At 44.4% G+C, this 14,922-nt stretch overlaps 1 protein-coding gene across 1 annotated transcript in view; it reads right to left on the bottom strand.

The window, feature by feature from the left end:
- Positions 1-14,922, bottom strand: part of vps13d (vacuolar protein sorting 13 homolog D) — a 302,778-nt gene that overhangs the window by 136,475 nt on the left and 151,381 nt on the right. Inside the window, 5 exon segments of the mRNA XM_038821608.1 lie at positions 1,245-1,395; positions 9,178-9,225; positions 9,932-10,067; positions 10,246-10,398; positions 11,813-11,918. Of these exon segments, the coding sequence (XP_038677536.1) occupies positions 1,245-1,395; positions 9,178-9,225; positions 9,932-10,067; positions 10,246-10,398; positions 11,813-11,918 (594 nt within the window).

The following is a 14,922-nucleotide window of genomic DNA, read 5'->3' as shown; positions in this document are numbered from 1 at the left end:
TCAATGTGTCTCATCACATCCTCAAAGAATTCAATGAGGCTTGTGAGGCATAACCTGCCCCTCACAAGCCATGCTGACTATATTTAATCAAACTATGTTTTTCTAAATAATCACAAATTCTATCTCTCAGAATCCTTTCCAGTATTTTGCTCATCACAGACGTAAGACTGACTGGTCTGTAATTCCCAGGGATTCCCCTATTCCCTTTCTTGAACAGAGGAACAATATTCGTCTCCCTCCAATCACTACTACACTGGAGAGTGAGGATGCAAAGATCATTCCCAACGGCGCAGCAATCTCCTCCCTCACTTCCCGTAGGAACCTTGGGTATATCGCGTCTGGTCCAGGGGACTTATCTATCCTGATGCTTTTCAAAATTTCCAGTACACCCTCCTTCTTAATATCAACCTGTTTGAACCTATTAACATGGTTCATGTTGTTCTCACGAGCAACAAGGTCCCTCTCTCTAGTAAATATTGAAGCAAAATATTCATTTAGCGCCTCCCCTACCTCCTCAGACACTAGGCACAAGTTCCCTCCACTGTTGCTCAAATCTTTGAAACACCTTGCCCTTCCAGATTAATCGGAGGTAGACTGGATACTTTTCAGGGCCAAACGTAGCGGCCTTAGGCCGATTCATGAGTTTGCGCAATATACAGTGAACAATCATTTGGTCAGGGTAGCCATTATCCTGCAAGATGACTTTGATGTGTCCTATTTGAGCATCAAGCTTGCATAGTGAGCTTGGGTCCGATTTGATGAAAAAACAAATTTGTTCAGCAATATTAAAGTCGCAAATGTTCACACATACTGCCAAGGAAATGAACAAAGAAATTACCAATCTAATTTTTAAAAAATGATTACTAACTAATGCACTATCTGCTTTACAATTGAAATGGCCGAATTGATGGTTACCGAAAAGTGAATGGTCACGGTTATGAGATTATTCCGTTCCATAGTGCAGATATTTTGTATTTTCCAATGACAGCTTTTAGAAAGGATGTTTAAACCATCAGTTTACAACAAAAAAGGTGGTTGATTTTAGACTCTCCTCAAAAATAGCTAAAATTAGTCTCTGTTTTACTTTGTGGACAGCGTGTGAGTTTATACCATAAATGGGTGGAATGGGTCTGGAAGGTCTGATGATTCTTGTCAAATTTGCCTCACAGATGCACTGTTGAGCTATTGCTGAAATTCCAGAATAATTGTTAAGGAATATCCTGCTGCATTGGTTAACGACTTACTGTCTGGAGCAGATGGGCTGTCGAGTCGCAGTTCCATGGGTACCTCCAGTTTGTTTTTCACAATCAGCGCTGAGCGGACAGTTATCACTTTTCTTGCACTCCCCTCCAGAGTTACCGAAAAAACAACCCGCACAGGCGGCAATGCTGAGAACTACAGGAGAGAGAAACAATGTTGAATGCTCCTTTTATGACTAGAGTGTGTCAATGTGACTGAAGAATACCATATAGAAAATCTGATCCACAATACTTCCTCCATAAAACAATCTTTAAAAAATTACCATACATTTCAGCCTATATAATTATTATATTTTTATATAAATTTAGAGTACCCAATTATATCTTTTTCCTAATTAAGGGGCAATTTAGCGTGGCCAATCCACCTCACATGCACATCTTTGGTTGTGGGGGCGAAACCCATGCAGACACGGGGAGAATGCACAAACTTCACACGGACAGTGACCCAGGGTCGGGATTTGAACCTGGGTCCTCAGCGCTGCAGTCCCAGTGCTAACCACTGTGCCACATGCCACCCCCAGTCTAAATAATTATAACCCCAGTTTAATGTTGTGTTTTTACAGAAACTGTAAACTCACATGCCAAGAGAGTATAAAACATGCCTGAACATATATTATTTACGGCAGTTCTGTATTAAAAAGGGCAGAATTTCCAAGCTATGCATTCCTTGTACGAACACTAAGCATCAATTCATTACACTGGCCTTAATAGAGAATAATGTTCATTTGGTATGGCATGTTAAAACCTTTGTATGTAACCTGAACTAATTTCTACCTTCTATGAATATCTCCAAATAAATATTGATTCAGACTGTTACAGTAAAGTCTAATAAATGGAAAATGAGATGAGTGTCCAGTTAATCTGATGTTGGTTGAGCAGGGATTATTGGCCAGGACACTGAGAAAACATTGTGCTTTTCTTTGATTAGTCTCACAGGGACCTCTTCACTCACAAAACAAATAGAAGCTCAAATTTAATGCTTCAACCAAAACCTGGTACAATGCAGCACTCCTTCAGTAATGCACTCTAATGGACTTCCGGTGGTGGCTATGAAGGAGTAGGTCGCACATTTGGTGGCTCCCACTTGGGTCGGAACTTTGGACCTTTTCCCCCGATTTTTTGGCGTATCTGAAGTGGAAAATTGATGTTGGATACAACTGTGACAAGGAATCCTACATCAGTGCATGGAGAAGCGGACCAGGAGTGCTCGCAAAGGAAGAAATAGGCAAATGGATAAGGTTTGGGCCGAGGCTGCAGCAGGAGAAAGCACGGCAGAGGTCCGGAATTCTGGCTTGACGACCCAGGGGTCGACGGAGCAGTTGATGCAGTTTCTACAGGAGGGCTTTGCCAAGCAGAAACAGGAATGCTTGGACCGATTAAGGAGTCGATTGCATGACTGGAACGCAGACTGGATGCTCAAGATTGGGCGATCCAGAAAGTGGAGAAGGCACTGACTGAACAGGAGGAGCACCAACCTGCAGAGGAGTTGGAGTTGGGAATGTTGAGAGACCAACAGAAAAGGCTCCAGAAGGTGGAGGATCAAGAGAACAGGTCCCGCCAGCAGAACATGAGAATCGTGAGTCTCCCGGAGGGATCCGAAGGAACGGATGCAGGGGCATACATAGCGGCTATGTTTGAGAAGCTACTGGGGGAGGGGACGTTCTCCCGACCCATGGAGGTGGAGAGGGCGCACAGAGCGCTAGCGAGGAAGCTGTGTGTAAGTGACTCCCGTGAGCAATGGTGGTGAGATTCCGCAGGTACCTTGACAAGGAGCGCATTCTACGGTAGGCCAAGCAGACGCGGAGCTGCAAATGGGAGAACAGCATTCTGCGTATATATCAGGATCTGAGCGCGGACGTGGCCAGGAGAAGAGCAGGGTTCAACCAGATAAAATCAACCCTTTTTAAGAAGGTAAAGTTTGGACTACTGTACCCGGCCCATCTTTGGGTTACGCACGAAGAACAACATTTCTACTTTGAGTCGTCCGAGGAAGCGATGGACTTCACGAGGAAAAAAGGGCTGGTAGCGGACTGAGGTGTTTGGGCTGAACTTTGCTGCAGTGCTCGTGTTTTTTTTTCTCTTCAGTTATATTTTTAAAAAAATAAAAGTTTCTGTCTTTGGATTTTACTTGTAATGCCTTTTGTATTGCGTTGGGGTCTGCGGACGAGCTGCCTGAGTTAAAATTTGCATTTGCACTAATGGGGGATGGAGGTGTGAATGTTAGATGTTTGATCCTCCTTTTGATTTTCTTTGTGTGTTTCTTTTGGGCAATTGGATTGGGATTGTTTACGTTTGCATATGTGTGTCCGAGCCAGGAGGGGGGGGGAACACGACAATAAGTACGAAAATGTCTGGTGCCGTGGGCGGGGGTCACCAAGCTAGCTCAGTGGGCTAGCTCACGGAAGTGCAGTGAGGGGTGAGCAGGTGGTCTGCTTGTATAGTGCTGTTACTGGGGGGGGGGGGGGGGGGGGGGGGGAGGGGGGGGAAGAGAGAGAGAGAGAGAGAGCGAGAGAGCGAGAGAGAGAGAGAGAGAGAGAGAGACCCATGGAGATTTGGGCAGACGAGAATGAAGTTTTCCTTCTACTCGCACATGCATAAAGTGTACTCCCGGATTGACTATTTTATCCTGAACAGGGTTTTACTGACGGGGGTAGCGGACACCGAGTACTCAACGATCGCGGTCTCGCACTGGGTTGACCTACAGGTGAGCAAGGAGAGTAGCCAGCGCTCGCACTGGAGGCTGGACGTGGGACTTTTAGCTGATGAGACGGTGTGTGGGCGGCTGAAAAAATGTATCCAGAACTATCTGGAAGCTAATGACACGAGGGAAGTTTTGGCTGCAGTGGTCTGGGAGGCGCTGAAGGCGGTGGTTAGAGGGGTGCTCATCTTGATACGGGCCCACAGGGAGAAGGCAGACAGAGCAGAGACAGACTAACTGATAAAGGAAATACTACAGGTTGACAGGAGGCATGAGGAGACCCCAGAGGCAGGGCTTCTAAGGGAATGACAGAGGCTACAGGTGGAGTTTGGCTTGTTAACTACAGGGAAGGCGGTAGAGCAGCTGAGGAAGGCGAGGGGGCGATCTATGAACATGGGGAGAAGGCCAGTAGAATGCTTGCGCAGCAGCTTAGAAAGCAGGAGGCAACCAGGGAGATTGGGAAAGTAAGGGACAGAGATGGGAACCTGGTCGGAGATTCAGCTGGGGTCAATAAGGCGTTCGAGGAATTCTACAGCAGGCTGTATGAGTCGGAACCCCCAGCTGGGCCGGAGGGGATGAGGCAATTCTTTGGGGGGCTGAAGTCTCCGAAGGTGGATGAAGACTTGGTAGAAGGGCTGGGGGCCTCGATCGGGTTGGAAGAGATAGCAGATGGGCTGAAGGCCATGCAGTCAGGTAAAGCCCCAGGACTGGATGGGTACCCTGTGGAGCTTTACAAAAAGCTCTCTGGGATGTTGGGGTCACTGTTGATGAGGACATTAAATAAGGCAAGGGAGAGAGGGGGGCTTCCCCCGACGATGTCACAGGCCACTATATTATTGATCCTGAAGCGGGCTAAGAACCTGGCGTTATGCGGGTCCTACAGACCGATCTCTTTACTAAATGTAGACGCCAAATTGTTGGCTAAGATCTTGTCCTCAAGGATTGAGGACTGCGTCCCGGACATGATTGGGGGAGACCAGACGGGATTTGTTAAGGGAGGCAGTTGGCGGCCAACGTAAGAAGGCTGTTGAATGTTATCATGATGCCCACAGAGGGTAGGGACGTAGAGGTAGTAGTCGCAATGGACGCAGAGAAGGCATTTGACCGGGTGGAATGGGATTATCTGTGGGAGGTACTGAGGCGGTTTGGATTTGGGCAGGGCTTCATTGACTGGGTCAGGCTGCTGTATCAGGTGCCCGTGGCAAGTGTTTGGACGAACAGGCTGACATTGGGCTATTTTAGGCTGCACCGGGGGACGAGGCAGGGATGCCAACTCTCCCCGCTGTTGTTCGCACTGGCCATAGAACCGCTGGCAATTGCGTTGATAGCCTCAAAGGGCTGGAAGGGACTGGTCCGGGGGTGGGTGGAACACAGAGTCTCGCTATACGCGGACGATCTGCTCTTATATGTGTCGGACCCATTGGAAGGGATGGAAGAAATTAAGGGGATTTTGGTCAGTTTTTGGGTTCTAAATTGAACATGGGGAAAAGAGAGATGTTCGCGATCCAGGCAAGGTCGTTCACCGGGCTTACATGACAGTGGCCCGGATGAGCAGATTCTTTGGGGTGGAAGACAGGTGCGCAAGGTGTGCGGGAGGACCAGCGAACTATGTTCACCATGTTCACATGTTTTGGACATGCCCAAAGCTTAGGGGATTCTGGCAGGGGTTTGCAGATGTCATGTCCAAAGTATTGAAAACAAGGGTGGCGCCGAGTCCAGAGGTGGCGATTTTCGGGGTGTCGGAAGATCCGGGATTCCAGGAGGAGAAAGAGGCAGACGTTCTGATTTTTGCCTCTCTGGTAGCCCGGAGACAGATATTATTAGCTTGGAGGGACTCAAAAGAACCCTGGCTCAAAAGACCATAAATTCTACTTTTTAAAATGTGGAGGAACAGTCACAGGACTGCTAATCAGTTTTAACCACAAGAAAAAAGCATTTATTAAAGATGAAAAGTTGGATTCTTATACAATAATCCTTTACTCCCCTTCCCCCCCAAGCTTAACAAATACACACAAATTTTATGGTTAACATGGATTCCAAAACTAGCAGTATCTTGAGCTTTGTGTGGGCACATAGGACCCCGAGAGTGAAGAAGGTTTTCCTGGAGCGAGGGAGGGATAGAGGCGGGCTGGCGCTGCCCAACCTTTTGGGGTACTATTGGGCGGCCAATGTGTCAATGGTGCGTAAATGGGTGATGGAGGGGGGAGGGGCGGCGTGGAAAAAAGTGGAGATGGCGTCTTGTAGAGGTACGAGCCTGGGTGCCACGGTAACGGCGCCGTTGCCGCTCTCCCCTAAGAGGTTTACCACGAGCCTGGTGGTGGCGGCGACCCTAAGAATCTGGGGACAGTGGAGATGGCATCGGGGGGAAACAGGGGGCTCGATGGAGGCTCCACTTGGTGGCAATCATTGGTTCATCCCGGGGAACAAGGATGGGGGATTTAGGGGGTGGAAAAGGGTGGGCATCAGTAAATTGAGGGACCTGTTTATTGGCGGGAGGTTTGCGGGCCTGGGGGAACTGGAAGATAAATTTGGGCTTCCCCAAGGGAACACGTTCAGATACTTGCAGGTAAAGGCGTTTGCGAGGCGACAGGTAGAGGGATTCCCTTTGCTGCCCTCGCGGGGGACGATGGACAGAGTGCTTTCGGGGGTGTGGGTCGGAGAGGGGAAGGTGTCTGACATCTATAAGGTAATGCAGGAGGTGGAGGAGTCGTCAGTGGAGGAGCTGAAGGCTAAATGGGAGGGGGAACTTGGGGAGCAGATAGAGGATGGGACTTGGGCGGATGCCTTGGACAGAGTCAACTCTTCCTCTTCATGCGCGAGGCTTAGCCTCATCCAATTTAAGATGCTGCACCGGGCCCACATGTCCGGGACTAGGATGAGTAGGTTCTTTGGGGGTGAGGACAGGTGTTCGGGGAGTCCAGCGAATCATGCCCATATGTTCTGGGCATGTCTGGAAGGGGGTGGCGGGGACGGTGTCGAGGGTGGTTGGATCCAGGGTCAAACCAGGGTGGGGACTCGCGATTTTTGGAGTTGCGGTGGAGCCGGGAGTGCAGGAGGCGAAAGAGGCCGGGGTCCTGGCCTTTGCGTCCCTAGTAGCCCGGCGGAGGATCTTGCTACAGTGAAAGGATGCGAGGCCCCCAAGTGTGGAGACCTGGGTCAATGACATGGTGGGATTTATAAAGTTGGAAAGGCTTAAATTTGCCCTGAGAGGATCAGTACAAGGGTTCTATAAACGGTGGCAGCCTTTTCTGGACTTCCTGGCTCAAAGATAGGTATCTTGGTCAATAGCAGCAGCAACCCGGGAGGGGGGGGGGGGGGGTTTCACTACTGTTATGTAACTTAACACTGGGTTAACTTAAGTTATTGTTAATATGTTGGGTTGTTCATTGAGGAGGGGCGAAGGTTTATGATTGTTGTTATTACTGTTATTGTTGGTATTTTAGTATGGTTTGATGTTTTTGTGTAAATTCAAAATGTTTCAATAAAAATTATTTAAAAAAAAACATGGATTCCAAAGTACATCTTAAACGACAATGGTCTCAGTAACACTGTTTCTTTTAAGCACGCAGATTGGTTGTAGTCAAATACAAGCACTCTGCCCTGAACCCAAGTTAATATCGGGAGATTTCTCCTCAAAATGCCTCCAGATTATTGTCACATCAGAGTTCCAAATTTCACTCCCAAAAACAGGCTTTAAAATCTTCTCTCATAATAATGTTTTCCCTTAGTAATTTGCATTCCGAAATCCAGACCAGGTTTTCAAAATGATACTTTTAAACAAAGCTTCCGCTCCACTTTTAACAATTAATCAAGTACAGGATTTACACTAACCCTTTATGATTTTTTTTACACAAACTCTTGAGGTCCAGCTACCAATTTCCACAACTATTTCAAACTCCTCCCAAACTGTAGAATTTCTCAAACTTTAACACTGCTGCAGATATCTTTCTGCCCTCTCACACCCAATTGCCTTTTCAACTCTTGTGACTTTACTGAACAATAATCTGTTCCGGTTCCCAGTTTCCACTGCTCTGTTAACCACAGACTTCTTGGAAACGTCTCCTCATTTATCTAGTTTCCTTAACTAGCTTGGCTTAGGTGCAGCATGGTGGCGCAGTGGTTAGCACTGCTGCCCCATGGCACCAAGGACCCGGGTTCAATCCCAGGTCACTGTCGTGTGGAGTTTGGACATTGTCCCAGTGTCTGCGTGGGTCTCACCCCCACAACCCAAAGATGTGCAGGGTAGATGGATTGGCCACGCTAAATTGCCCTCAATTGGAAAAACATTTTAAAAATTAGCTGGACTTTAGGTTTCCAGCATTTGCTTTCTTAACCATTACTTCATAGTATGGCTTTTCTTCTAGCACGGCTGAGAGAGGTTACTTCCATCGCCTTCTAAAACCAACTACTTCCAGCATAGCTGTGAGAGTTGCCTTCTCTCACACTACCATTTTTCAAGTGCCAACAAATTCAGCCAAAACAAAAACATAAAAGCCTGTTTTATCTTTGCAAGGGCTTCCAGTTGCTAAGCAACCTCTGCAAGTTCTATTTATTCTTCACGCCATAAGCAGTGCTAACCACTACGCCACCGTGTTGCCCCCAAGTCCAGCCTCTATTTATTCTTCACGCCATAAGCCTCTCTAAGCACAATGGGATCGCAGTGGGAATTGAAACCAGCTCTCTCACATATACAAACACCGTTGTCCAGCCTAAATCTAGTTATAGGTTTTTACCCTTACTCGCACAGACACATTAAATTTAAACCCCCGTAAAACTATACGGGGTGGGGGCACAGTAGTTAGCACTGCTGCCTCATACGTCAGGGCGCAAATTTGATTCAGACCTCAGTTATCTGTCTGTGTGGAGTTTGCACTTTCTCCCTGTGCTTGCATGGATTTCCTCCGGGTGCTCCCTTTTCCCCTCTCAGGCCAAAGATGTGCAGATTAGGTGGATTGGCCATGCTAAACTGCCCGCAAATCACCAACGGTTAGGTCGGGGGATTGGCCTAGTTAGGGTGCTCTTTCAGAGGGTCGGTGCAGTCTCGATGGGCCAAATGGTCTCCTTCTGCTCTGTAGAAATTCCATGATTCTAATACAAACATAAATCTCTTAATGCTACCTTTTAACAGCTGTTAAAAATTGAATTATTAAATCTGAAATAATAAAATTTAAGTTAAAGTAGATTAAAATCTGATGATGGATATACAGAAAGAATGCTTACATAGACATGTGGATGTATGATATTGGTCTTGCTGATGGGACTCCCAACCTACATTAGCGAGAAAGTAGATTTGCATTACGCACACAACAAATAAATGGTTTTACATTAAGGGCTGGAATAGCTAACAGCAAAAATGAAAGCTTTTACATAAATTTAACATTTAACACTTAATATCCGCAACTAAAATTGTGTGGGAAATTTTAACCTAATCTGCTTGGTGGAGGCAAACAGGCGGGATCAGAACAGCCATCTATTTAACTTCCCACTGGAATGAGTGGGTGGCCAATCTCATCCCGTCAGTCTCTCGTAGAACCAGTTAAGATGAATCATTTCTCCATGATTTATTCAGTCCATTTCTTCAGGGGATTTCATTTGCAAGGGGAAAAGAGAGACTAAGTAAACACAGCTCAATCAAAATTTTTCCGCACCCGATGTGCCGGCACCCACTTCCAGCTGGTCAATGTATCTTCCTCATCAGCCTGAGGACCTTCCTAGATAGTGTGTCTCAGTACTAGATAAACCTGTACATTTAACAACTGCAGCACTGGAGTTGTGAGCATTGCAACATTTTGCATAGGACAATAATTTACCTTGTCTCTCACACTTTTAAAAGACAAATGATTGTTTGTAAAAGTGTTTTCTGAAGGTGCTGCAGCTTCAAAGTTGTGAAATATCAAACCAATCTTCAAAAATATAGACTCTCAGAATTATATAGGTTTTGAAAAATGACATGTTCACAGTATATCATACGCACCATGGAAGATTGGTTATTTCGATCAGGTGCTGCACACCGGAAGAAGATGCCAACTTTGTCCACAGACACCGGGTTCACTTGTTCCCACCCATTCACCCGCACTAAAAGCTGGTGAATCTTCAACTCATGAGTGTGTCTGGTCAATACAAAAGCAAGAACAAGTAACTATTGCATCTTATGCAAACATAGTTATGAGCACACAAAGATCTTCCATTAAAATATCATGAGGACAATGCTGCATGAATATCGTCACTGATTATTGTGAGATATAAAAAGACTATACAGTGAGCACTGTGTTATCTTATTTCATTCACCTGTGTCTTAGCTTTTCTCTGGCTTCAAATTCAAAAGGCACTTCTTCTCCTGGGAGCACCTCACGCCACTGGCTAACGTTGTGTGTGTCATCAAGTTCTGCAACAGATCCTTCATGTATGAAACCAGGACTCTCGCTGTGAGAAAGTGCCACTCTACAATGGAAAACAGCAGCAACACATGTATCAGACTCAGTGTATTATAACACTCTTATTCACACTCAACCTGCATGCTCCATCAGTTCAATCAAATGATAATATGTTTCCAAGATTTTGAAGACTTTAAATTATGCACGCTGAAAAACTGAAAGAAACCTAATTTGGGGGAGGGAATCAGGGCATCAATTGAGCCAAATGTTTGTTAAACATATAAGTGAATGCAGCTTGGTTAGGGATCTGCAGTCTCCATCAAACCTACCATATAATGGAGCACAGCCTATTCTGCCACTGCCCCTTCATACATGAGGCTTGGATATGTACTTGCAGCCTCTACATCAAGCCTAACCCGCAACAGGGCATAGAATAAAGACTGTCCAAGGAGATGATGGAAGGAGTTAATTATAATTCATTCAAATGCAAATTATATAGATTTCTTTTAGAAAATATTTTGGGGGATTGAGGGACTAATTTGAGTCGTGACATGGGTTAAGTATAACATGGAGGAACATGGGATTCAAAACTCTCCAATACCGGGTTGTTCCTCGCATTCTGCTAGGTTCCATTGAAGACTAACCAGTCAAGGTTAATTACTATGATCAGTTAATAACCTCACTATTACTGTATCACGTGACTACTAGGATGGTTGGAAGAAAGGTAGAAGAACTGTAAACCTTTTTTTGTATAGAAATTCTTATTGTTCGCCGAGACTGCAGGCACATCAACAGCTCAAACGTGCATAGCAGATGACTACCATAACCTAAAACCTCTGCCTAGGGTGGAAGGGAGAGCAATCAACAATGGAAAAGAGTGAGGAAGAAAAACCACGGTAGAGTCCACCTACATTTGGAGAAGGTTTTTAAAGGTGGGAAGAGGTATAACAAAGCAGGAAAGGGATGGTTTTGGAGTGTTCCAGAGTACAGATAATGTTGTGTAACTGATGCTGAAACATGAGGGGAAGACTGGAACTGTACTGGAATCAAATGTCAATAATAAAAGTGTGTACAGCAGTGTATTTTGCACCCTTCGATCTCGCAGTTGCACAGCCAAACATAGCAAAATACTGCTGAACATTAAGCAAAATTAACAGGATAATACCAATGCTGCACCAATGACCAAAAACATCTGAAATTGTGAATCAGAGCCTACCTGTCCTATATTAAAATGGGTAATTTTTTCTGTCTTTCTCCAACAGTTCAACAGCCTTCTCTTTCTAACAAAAATATGCAGATATTTATTTGCTTAACCCAATGATAAATGCAGATCCTGGTTATACACCAAATGACAAGGAAAGCAAAACCACAACCCTTACAGGTTACACTCAACCAGATCAAACGTATGTTACGCAAAGACAGCACCTTAATCAGTATTGGAAAAAGAGTTCATGAAATGTTGTTCAGAAGAGATTTCACACCTAGTTGGAGTGGTGGTGAGTGTGGCAAACCACATGGTGCAGCCAGTGTGGTTCCTGAGAGCATATGGCACGAATGGCTGTCGTCGTTTTGGTATCTTCCCTTCTGCTGTAAGGGAAAGCAAATGAGTTAGAACGGAAACCCCAGGCTGTTATGGAGAATTTCCAGCTGGAGATGTGATGTGTCTTTTCAGAAGCTCTGATTAAAACATGACGCTGAAAATCATACTGAATTACATCTTTCAAATTCTGAACACAACTGTGGAAATAATTTTGTAAAATATGTTAAATAGGATGCTGAATTCTTAAAACTATGGGCTGACATCTGTTAAAATAACAGACAAACATTCTAAACCCTCTAACATTGCTCAATGGAATGACATAGCCCCAATTTGACATTGAAAATTATAACAGCGAAGCATTCTTAATAAAATTACGACAGACAGGATTTGGCCAATTGTCCACCTTTCAGACATAGATTGAGTTCTGACCACTTGTCGCAAACAGGCCTGAACCCTGAATGAATAATTATACAGGCCTCGCATGAAGCCTCTATGATAGATTCAACATAGAAGGTACTTGCCTCCAGGAATTAAAACAGCAATTTGGAGAAAAAAAATCTCTTGTAATGGAGAAAACTAGCTTTTAACAAATCTTCAAGGATTCTTGATTGAGCTTCAGAAAGCACCTCATTCTAGATGATTAATCTCAATGGTGAAGACAGAAAATTTCTAGTCTGCGTCCTTTGAGCAGAATCGGTGAAAGGTCAGCTTGAAACATTAACTCGGTTTCCCTCTCCACAAATGCTGCCAGCCCTGAATATTTCCATAATTTTTTGGTTTTTTCCCCCTTAATTTTCTGAAACCATGGTATTTTGTTTTTGTATCAGAGGTAAAGAACTGTTTTGAAAAACTGGCCTGCGCCATGCATTCCATCCAATTAACAATCAATGAGCAGCAAATATAACAACCATTGGAAATTTGGACTCCAGATTACCCAGTATCAATTCATAGTTTATCCGGAGTTTAGCTTTTCAAGATTAGTTTCCCAACTTTGCTGACATATTTCTCACCAGCTTCAAACACACTGGTCTACACATTCTTTGTCCTCATGCTATAGAACTTTAGATTCATCATACAATCTTCTACTCTAACTCATATTACCCAACAGTGTGCTGTGGAATTCCTTCAATCTTCCATTTCTCCCTGATCTAGATATTTAAACCTAGAAGAGGCAACCTGCTTCCTGATTTGTTTCATATTGTCTCCTACTCTTTGCAACTTAGACGGTATACTTTACACATTGATCTTTAATCCTTGACCTACTTTTCTCAATATAAAACCTTCTTAGTTACCAAATAAAATTCTGAATGGCTTGTTCAAAAATCCGACAGTCAGCAATATTTTGCACTATGTTATATGGACTGGGTCTCAAGTTGCATATCAGTACCACTTGGCACAGCAAGTAAACTGCAAACAGAAAGACATTATTTCAAAAAGGTGTTAAGATCAAGCCATAGGGACTTTTCACACGATTTTTCAGTGCAAGAATTCAAGGCCATTAACATCCAAATCTATGCCAGAATTAAGGCCTATTTATAAATGGCTGGACTACTAGTACAGAGATAAAATTAATCCTATAAATTACAAGTCAACTTGAAAATTTCTAATGATACGATTAAGCACTGGTCCCCCAATCCAGAATAATATGCTCAGCAGAGTCCTGGTGATACTAAGAGACTGTCTTGGATACCAATGCAACACTGCTACACTCCACTGGCAGACAAAGTGTCATGAACAGGCTTTATAAAAACCACACAAATTGTGTTTGTGTACATAAATGCAGTGAGCACACTGTAATTTCTAATACAGAATGTTGGCAAGCCTATAGTCGTTAACTTGCAAATGTGTGACTTCTGTGAATTCCTTTCCAGCAATCTTAATTTCAAGACCCAGCTCCCACAATAGCTTCAACACTGCTGGCATCAGCACTGACACACAAGAGTTGGTAACCAATCATCTATTACAGCCAAATAAGCAAGTCATGAAAGGTGACACTGATTGTCATTAGCAGTCCAAAATCAGGAAACCCTTAACAGAGACATTATCTGATCTCTCCAACTTGCAAAGATTTATAATTTAGATCTTTAGGGAAAAAGAAATTCAGGGTTTGAAATACATTAAAAATATCAGAACAGGGGCAGCACAGTGGTTAACACTGTTGCCTCACAGCACCAGGGGCCCGGGTCCAATTCCGTCTTTGGGTGACTGTGTGGAGTTTGCACTTTTTCCGTGTCTGCGTGGGTTTCCTCCGGGTGCACCAGTTTCCTCCCACAGTTCAAAGATCTGCAGGTTAGGTGGATTGTCTATGATAAAATTGTCCCTTAGTGTCCAGGGATGTACACGTTAGGTTATGGGAATGGGGCAGAGGAGTGGGCCTGGGCGAGGTGCTCTTTCAGGGGGTCAGTGCAGACTCAATGGGCCAAATGGCCTTCTTCTGTACTGTAGGAATTCTATAATTCTATTATATGGTTCTATTTTTAAAAACAAATTTAGAGTACCCCATTATTTTTTCCCCAATTAAGGGGCAATTTAGCATGGCCAATCCACAGGCCCTGCACATGTTTGGGTTGTGAGGGTGAGACCCACGCAGACACAGGGAGAATGTGCAAACTCCACACGGACAGTGACCCGGCACAGAGAGGCAGCAGTGCTAACCACTGTGCCACCATCCACCCCACTATTATATGGTTCTATAAGTATTATATAATCTCATCACCATTGGGTACAGGGTGTAAATCCCATGATTGTGAGTGTGCTCAACACAGAAACCCACATGGCAGGAGGCCTCAGACAAACATCTGATTCATGATCTATGCAACTTTCTGGTTATCAAATTTAATCACCAGAAATTTAGGGCTGTGTAGTGATATCATGGTTGTGTTGTAATTCACCGACTGACCACTAGGAGTCTCATATATAAGTGAATGTTAAGAGTCGGGTGGTCTCAGACTGACGAGGGAGCTGGGAGAGGTTGCTTGTGCATGTTAATACTGTTATTCAAGTGTTGTTTTGTATATATTTGACCCACAGTTAATATTAATAAATAATTTA

Source organism: Scyliorhinus canicula, chromosome 16, assembly GCF_902713615.1.
Source record: "Scyliorhinus canicula chromosome 16, sScyCan1.1, whole genome shotgun sequence".
Lineage (NCBI taxonomy): Eukaryota > Metazoa > Chordata > Chondrichthyes > Carcharhiniformes > Scyliorhinidae > Scyliorhinus > Scyliorhinus canicula.
Note: the sequence above shows the minus strand (reverse complement) of the source record. Positions and strands in the feature narration are given on the sequence as shown.